General features: G+C 39.3%; 1 protein-coding gene across 5 annotated transcripts in view; it reads left to right on the forward strand.

Annotated features, from left to right (window-relative positions):
- tecpr2 (tectonin beta-propeller repeat containing 2) overlaps positions 1–7836 on the forward strand; it is a 114676-nt gene extending 106840 nt beyond the window's left edge. For 4 of the 5 annotated variants that reach the window (XM_043697447.2, XM_087989782.1, XM_087989784.1 and 1 more), the window contains one exon: positions 4567–7836. In XM_043697447.2, coding sequence (XP_043553382.2) covers positions 4567–4724 — 158 coding nt within the window. In that variant the 3' untranslated portion in view covers positions 4725–7836. Of the gene's footprint in view, positions 1–12; positions 4546–4566 lie in introns of those variants that run through there. The other variant, XM_087989783.1, reaches the window with a different exon arrangement.
- The last annotated feature ends 711 nt before the right edge of the window (positions 7837–8547 follow it).

An 8547-nucleotide genomic window follows, 5' to 3' on the forward strand; every position in this document is an offset into this window, starting at 1 on the left:
TATGTCTTATAGAAATTCTCAGTTTTATGGTGCACCGTACTTGTAAGAAAGACCGAGGGGATGTGCTCCACGACTAGCTTACGCCAGCCCGTCAGCCCCAGGGGATTGTCCGACACCCACCCTAACAGAATGTTCTTTCTGGCACAAGAAGTGAGTATACTGAAAAGCCTTTTTTTGTGTGTGCATCTAATGAAAATGAATTAACAAAGCCAAGAAGAGGAGACACCGGGTCCATCTCCACCTCTGTCCCCCAAGTCCTTCTCTATTTCGCCTACCACAGTGCTCCAATATACCCGCAGTCCGTGGCAGGACCAAAGACAATAAGTAAGCGTGCCCATGCTCACTTTACATTAGGACACATTGGTGATGCTCCCGCTTTAAATTTAGTGAGGCGGCCTGGGGCCAGATGGAGCCAGTGGAGAATCTTCAATTGTAAGGCATCGGTCCTATTGCAAATCGAGATCCTTCATGCATTTTCCCAGATATCCTCCCATACTTCAGAAAAGATCTCGACAATCAACTCCCTCTTCCATACCTTACAGAGCCATTTGGTCTTGTCTGAGGGAAGGGCATGTGCCCGAAACGTCGAATCTTCTGTTCCCTAGATGCTGCCTGACCTGCTGTGCTGTTCCAGCAATAAAGTTTCAGCTTGTCTGAGGGACCCCCTCCCAACAGATAATAAGCATTGCTAACAGATAATGTATCCTCAGCACTCAGCACCTCTTCTCCATTTTGGACCTCTAAGGATCAGTTAGAAGTGTGGTCTCTTTTTGTATGATGTTTCTAATTTGAAAGAATCAAAAGAGGTCCTTACTGGGTAATTCATATTTCCGAGCCAGCTAGTCAAAGGACATAAATATGTTCCTTTCAAATAAATCTCCCAGGCAAGACACGCCCCTAGCTGCACATAGTTTAAACCCAGAGACCATCATCCAGGCATACCAACTATGGGTGTCAAAAATGATGTTTTGGAAATATTGCCCTCACCCTGACTCATTGCCCTCCACGCTTTGACAGTATTGATTACTGCAATTGACTGCAATTTAGTCAATTTAATTAGGAGCCGCTTGTGATACCAGATAGAAGAACTAAACCAGCTGCTCAGTTTTCTAAATATTTGCTTAATAAAAAGCAGAGGAAGCATTCACATAGGATACAACAGACTGGGCAGAATGTTCATTTTAATGAGGGCTGTCCGACCTAACCAAGAGATCGGAGCGCCTCCCATCTACAAAGGTCCTGCTTGATCCTTTTGAATAAATGGGCAAAATTGGCTTTAAGTAGCCAATCAAAAATGGGAGTGATTAAAATACCTAAGTAGAGAAAGCCCTCCTGTGACCATCTGAAAGAGAACCTAGATCTGCCCTCAAGATCAGGCACTCTCGGGAGACCGCCCATAGACATGGCCTCTGGCTTTGCAAAATTGATATTATAACCCGAGAAGCCACCAAATAGATTGATGCATTGTATCAGGTGTGGCACTAAGACTGTTGGGTTTGATAAGAAGACAAGGACTGCATCCGCATACAACGCGATCTGTGTGACTTTGTCTCTCTTAGTTGTGTCCTCCTCCCACCATCTCTGTGAGTCATTAAACATACTAAGCATTGCCCTGACAATATACTTATAAATTCCTTATAGAACTCACTGGGGAACCCGTCAGGACCCGGCGCCTATCCATTCTGGAGCTGCCTCACTGCCTCCTGCATCCCCTGTCTGACAGTGGGCCATTGAGGAGAGACTTTTGTTCAGGGGTCACTCCCGGAAGGTTCAAATTCTTAAAAAAAGACTCCATCCAAACCCGCCCACTCTACAGCTTTCAGATTGGTATAATTCAGAGTAAAATTTCTGGAATGCTGCATTACTCCTTTAGAATCGTAAGTCAAATTTCCAGTGTCTTCTCTGATTGAGGTAATGGCCGGCGGGGGGGGCACTTTTTTTTTCCCTAGCAAGATATGCTCGGTTCTTGCCCGGCTTATCCCTATGCTCAAACAGCCTTTGACTTGCAAATGTAAGCTCCCTCTTGGCTGTCCGTGTGAGCATGGAGTTAAGCATAGACTGAAGCACCATGTTCCTTTGCAGTTTAACAAGTGAGGGCCTGTCAAAATATGCCTTTTCAGCTACTTTCAGACGCGCCTCGAGCAAGCGCTGCTGCTCACTCACCATCACTTCTGACTGGCCGAATAGAAAACAACCAACCCCCGAGCATAGGCTTTAGCTGTTTCCCAAAGGATGGATGGGCTACTGGCTGAGCCAGAATTAATATCTAAAAAAGCCCTGAACTCAGTAGAAAATAATTCAATAAACTTGCTATCATTGAGAATGAAGGGGTCCAGTCGCCAGTGCTTGGAACCTACTACCGTTACTCTTAACCATTAAATACACTGGGATGTGATCAGAAATAGGGATATTGCCAATTGTACATGACACCACCGAGCCCAGATGTGCTGCGGGGGTCAGAAAACGATCAATCCTGGTATGGCATTTATGTGGGTTTGAAAGGAACATGATGTCCCTGGCATTAGGGTGAAGGTGCCTCCAAACATCTACCAAACCCAATCCAGCACGCAGATCCCTTAATTGTTTATGTTGCAAAGAAGATATCGGCGGCAATCTGTGTACAGTAGGATCGATGAGACAATTGAAATCTCTCCCTACGATGATATGTTGAGATGCAAGGTTAATCAGTCTAGAAAGTGCATTTGTGAAGAATTTAAGAGGGTGGGGTGGGGGACAGTAAACATTTAAGATCCCATATTCTTCTCTATGTATCAAAGCTTTAAGGATTACAAATCTCCCATTTATGTCTTTAATGCACTCTAATAACTTAAATGGGAGGTTCTTTCTAACTAAAATAGCCACCCCTCTACTGTTCGTATTGAAAGATGAAAAATAAACCCATTCTGTTGCAGATTCAAATGCTCTGCATCATCCAAGTGTGGTTCTTATAATAAGGCAACATTCACCCTCTCCCTTTTAAGGCTCTTCCTTCCTCTTGACAGATGAATGACTCCCCTTAATATTCCTTATAAACATTCTTAGCCATAACCTTCTATAGCACCATTTAGACTCCAGAGAGAAAACTACACAGACTAAAATAACTACACCCAACAAATCTGCAAAATTTACAAAAACTATATACAGCAAAAACAGAAAATTGCCAAAGGCACTAATTGGAGAAATATACCTCCCATTCAAAAGGGTTACGTACACATCCTACAAACCTACTAACCATCCCAACGGCCCCCTCAACTCCTACCAGCTAGGGCCACTCCACATACACCAACCAACGGATAGAGATAAAACAAACACCCAAAAGCAAGGTTAGTACAATCTACAAGTAAACTAAAAATAAGTATGTCAACCATCCCTTAACATAACTTTGAGATTAAAGATAAATGCGCTATCCATCCTGGACATCATTTCACGCAATGTATTACTAGAAAGGAGACTCCATCAAGTCCTTTTTAAAGAAGAGCAAACCCAAACAGCTCTGTCCTCTCCGCCTATTCGGCCATTCGACGTATGTCAACATGTCCACAAAGTTCTTCACCTTCTCTGGTGAGACGAACAAATATATGGATCCATTATGATTGATCCGAAGCATTGCTGGATATCTTAAAGAATACTGGATGCCAAACTCTCTGTTTCCTCTTGACGTCATCGTAGGACTTCCTTTTCCAGACCACTGTCACCAAGAAGTCTTGAGAAAAACATGACCCTGGAGCCGCCACATACCAACGCCCTCGAATCCCTCCCCAGACTCTAGAGGCTTCCATGACCCTCTTCTTGTCTTTATAGCGATGGAACCTTACCAGGACAGAGCGTGGGCGCTTATCCGCACTTGGCTTTTGTGCCACGATCCGGTGGGCTCTTTCAATTGTTATCCTTCCCTTCTCAACCTCCAAACCAAGGAACTCCGGGAACCACTTCTCGAAGAACTCCACCGTCCGTTCACCTTCTATCCCCTCCGGTATGCCAACAATGTGCAGGTTCTTTCTTCTGCCCCTGTTTTTGAGATAGTCTACCAGAACCAGCAGACCTTTGCTTCTTGGGCTTCAGTCGGTTCTTGGAGGAGTCAGTCTCTGCCTCTACCCCTGCAGCCTGGCACTCTAGCTCATCAGTCCTTTTTCCCAGGTCTTGCAGCAGAGCAGATACAGGAGGCAGCTTCTCCCTGATTTTTTTTCCTGAATATGCATCCCCAGGACTTTGCAGGATTTAGCCAGCTCCTGAACCAGGGTCTGGTGAGTAACCAAGCCCGCTGTTTCAGTGGGCTAGGCCATGGCCCTGGCCCCAGGCCAGCTTCCTCCTTTCTTCGGCATTTCCAGCTGCAAGGACAAAGGTCGGTAGATTTTTTTCAGGTTTCTAGCTCCTTCACTGTTTTTTTTGCTCACAGTAAAGTGTTTGGGATGGGCCCTGGCTCTGTTAGGTCAGTGTTGCAGCGCAGAGCTTCTTACCTTAATATCAAATAAATTGTAATGTTTGTTACTGTTTTACAATACTTGAGTTACTTCAATGCTTGTTTTCAAGCTTTTTAATTATGTTTGCTGTTCTACTTTCTCATAGTTACACCTCAAGATGACCTGTGGGCCATTAGCACTGGAGGCTCACTTCTTCAACGACTTACCAAGAATTTTAATCATACCGATGCACTAATTAATCCTAACCGTATTGCTCTTTTGGGTCAATCTGAGGACTTTGATGATGAGTGGGAGGTCATCTGAAAATGACAGAAATTGCAGCATTTCTTGGATCATATAACCAAGCCATGAATATTACCTTTTCTTTTATTCATTGCAGATTCTTAATCCCATTAGGGTTAACAATTGCATTCAGACAAATATTTTGCATAAATTTCTTTGCGGTTACAGTATAAATGAAGCAAATGCATCTTTTGTGACTCTGCTAGCATTAGAATGCAAACAGGTATATCATTCAGCAAAGAAGCTGAAAGACTTGAAATGCTACCTTCTAACTGGGAGCTGTTTTCTGAGTATGCTTTTACAACAGAAAACCCCATTTGGACTGGTTTTCTGTTACCATTCACTTACCATGTTGCAATCCATATATCAATCTCTGAATGTAGATTTTGTGTAGAGGTTTGAGATACCCACATAACGATTGTTTTGTTAATTTATGTAAACTGGACATTAAACACATCAGGAACAAGAAACTTGCACAGCCAATAGCAATAAGAGCAGAAGATGGGTCATTTTATTGTTTAAGAAAGATTTGTGGCTATAGTTAGGTTATTGACGGTTTCTTTTTGTTAGCACCTTCCTGCTTCTGTTAGGAATAGAAATATTCTTGAATGAGTGGTGTCACTGTTTACACACACCGATAACTGATCAAAAATACATGTATTTTTGGAATGGTGTTATTGGTGTTTTAGCCACACTCAAAGCAACAAGGTGGCCAGCTTGAATGGGAAATGGCACCCATATTTAATTCCAAGGAAGTTGAGATTCAAACTTATCTTTAATTCCTATGACTGAAGCAATCTCCAGCTTAAAAAAGCTTAAGAATAAAGCATTACATTGCATTATAGTATACAGTGATACTGAAACAGTTTTTGTTTAGTGTATTATTATTTAAGGTGCTTTTAACTGCCAATTGTAGTCTGAAAGTTTTTGTTAATATGAATTGTAGGTGACTAAGTAGAATATTACTAAAATATCCATCTATCTTAAAGCCTTGTGGATGCTAGTTTTACATAGATCAGAATTCATCAGTTGATTGTGCTACCTTTGAAAAAAAGCCTTACTAATATTGTGTTTACTGTAAATAGTATATGTGCAAAACTATAATAGTAATTTGAAGTTCAATTGCTATTTAGCAATTTTTTTAATTCCCTTTAGAAACTGACAAATTGGTCCTAACCAAATTATAACCAAATGTCATTAGTGATGCTTTTGTGTTGGAGAAAAGGACAATGTTTACACTTGCCAGATATATTAATCAGACTCTTGTATATAGATTACATACAGTTTGAGTCCATTCTGAGAGTTCAGTCTGTTGAATTTTGCACTTTGAACTTTTCTCGAGGATACCTTGTGAAAATCAGATACTCCAGAGCTTGTGGCAACTGTCAGTAACTGATTTTATTAATTGTACAGTATATTATGTTCCTATTAGCTTGAAATGATTACTAACTTTATTAGTTTAGATCCAGGAGTCCATGAATGACAATTAATTTTCTTCTGTGTAAACAACTGAAAATATGAAATATCTTAAAATGAAAATAAATCGCGCAATGGAAGGCCATATATCTCACTAACAAAAATATATTTTTTAAGAAGATAACTAATTGCTAAAATTAGTTATTTGAATATTAGTAGCACATTGTGAAACATAAACTCTGTTATGCAGTCATTTTGTTGGTCTATCAACTTAAATTCTTTAATGTATTAATGAGATGATGCATTATGTAGAGATACACTGCAGTTCCAACTAATGAGCTATAAAAATAAGGAAATGGGTGATGCAGTGGATTACCAGACAGCCCAGTCTACAGTCTTTGAATTCAATCCAAACAAGTAACTGACATTTTTTTTTAACCAGCCATAATGGTGCATCTTCAAATTAGCTTGTGTAGTGTCATCTCTGCTCATTGTGTTTACAGATCAGTAGCAAAAATCTGTATAATTGAGCAAAGTCTTCTGCATTATAAACCCAGAATATTCATTGTGAGGAATAGAAATAATCATTTGATCCCATAGGAGGTGCTCTGTCCTGTGAATAATATAGTTGATCATGAAGCTCAAGTGCTAGATGTGGAAGTGTTCTGTTGCACAAACTGACTTTATTGTACAGAAAACAATATGAATGCAATGCAGAATGAGAGGTTTTGAATTGTTACTTTCCCCTCTCTAAATGTGATAGTGAAATTATTGTAAAAGTCTTGACAGATGTCAAGAAAATGGTTTGCAAATGTAAACAGCTATTAATTTGTTTAGGCCAGCAAAGTATACCATTTTGTTTAAAAATATGAATGATTTATTTGCTTTTTTAGAAGTTGAATCTCTTAATAGAGCTTTCACTTATTGAATATATGCTTAATAATTGTTACCCTTAGAGATTTTAATTTTAAAATGTTTTAAGCTGTTTAATAAACATGCCTCTATCGTAGTCCATTGAGTTGAATTCAATTCAGTGATTGTTATATCCTGTGATGAGTAGGATATTTGTTTGAGTAACTAACTTTAATATTTTCAAAGGAACGCATGCATATATGTGATACTGCAGCTCAGCTTGATTGTGGCCTTTTTGATGTAAAAACAATGACTGCAGATGCTGGAAACCAGATTCTGGATTAGTGGTGCTGGAAGAGCACAGCAGTTCAGGCAGCATCCGAGGAGCTCCTTGGATGCTGCCTGAACTGCTGTGCTCTTCCAGCACCACTAATCCAGAATGTGGCCTTTTTGATGTAAATCAAAATTTTTACAGCCTGGAATAAATGCATTAAAGTGTAAATCATAGATTAATTGCACAGTAAATTGAAAGACTGGCTGACTAAATGAATTCACTGGAAAGAGCTCTAGTGATATTCACGTTGTACCAGAAGAATATTACATGCATGCTCCTGTGTTGTATATTTAACTATTTATGATAGGTTTCCAATGATACCTAACAACAAAACTTATTAAAAATGTTTATAACGTTTTACATTGTGCATCAAAGCTGGTACTATTGCTTAAACAGTCCCTGTATATGAGTGCATACCCTTTCGCAAAAATGAAATAAAGATACTAAACAAATATTTTCTATATACATATTTAATAATACTGTTAAAATGTATTGTTTTTGACTAGAAATAAATATATAGCTGCCAATCCATTTTTACAGGAGTTAGCATATAATGAGGTTGCATTCTGTCCATACAAATAAAACAGCAAGAGGATTATTAACTTTTAATACTTCTAGAACATGTTACTGCAAGAATTCCTTGACCACTGTGTGCAGTTTCTTAACGTCATGACAGAATTTCTTCAGCGTGCGGAAGGATCAATGGATTTTGTTCATTCTGCTTTTTCTTTATTGCTGTTATCCTGTAATTAAGCCAAGAAGAGACTTATGAATTTAGATTCACATTTTTTAGAATACAAAGCTTCCAGCGATGGTTTTGTACATTCACAAGCATTATTGTTCTGATAAATCTATTATTAGTGCTGAAGTCAGTAAACAAGTTTGAGGTGAAGTCTAAAATTTCAGGAACACTTTTTCTGATGCTGATGCTTATATACTTGATCTTTTAGGATTTTAGTATTAAATGTCATCTTCCTGGTGCTATAATTTTGATCCATACTCCTATTCAAGTCTTAAGAACTTTTTAGAAAGTCAGAAAAATCTTAATTATTTTACCCCAAACGATAGTTACTAGGTTTGATGGATGTTCCTTCCATTAACTGCAAAGCCACTAAAACCAATTAATTCTTGCTACTTGTTCTGCCCTAGCAGTAGTATTATTGCCAGGCTTTACTATTCTCAAAGCAATCTGAATGAATGCTGTAGTGCTTCAGGTTCCTTATTCATGGCGACAAGGTTTTC

The sequence above is a fragment of the Chiloscyllium plagiosum genome, unplaced genomic scaffold (assembly GCF_037043375.1).
Source record: "Chiloscyllium plagiosum isolate Xiang-an unplaced genomic scaffold, Cpla_swu_hap1 HiC_scaffold_8, whole genome shotgun sequence".
NCBI classification, from domain to species: Eukaryota; Metazoa; Chordata; class Chondrichthyes; order Orectolobiformes; family Hemiscylliidae; genus Chiloscyllium; species Chiloscyllium plagiosum.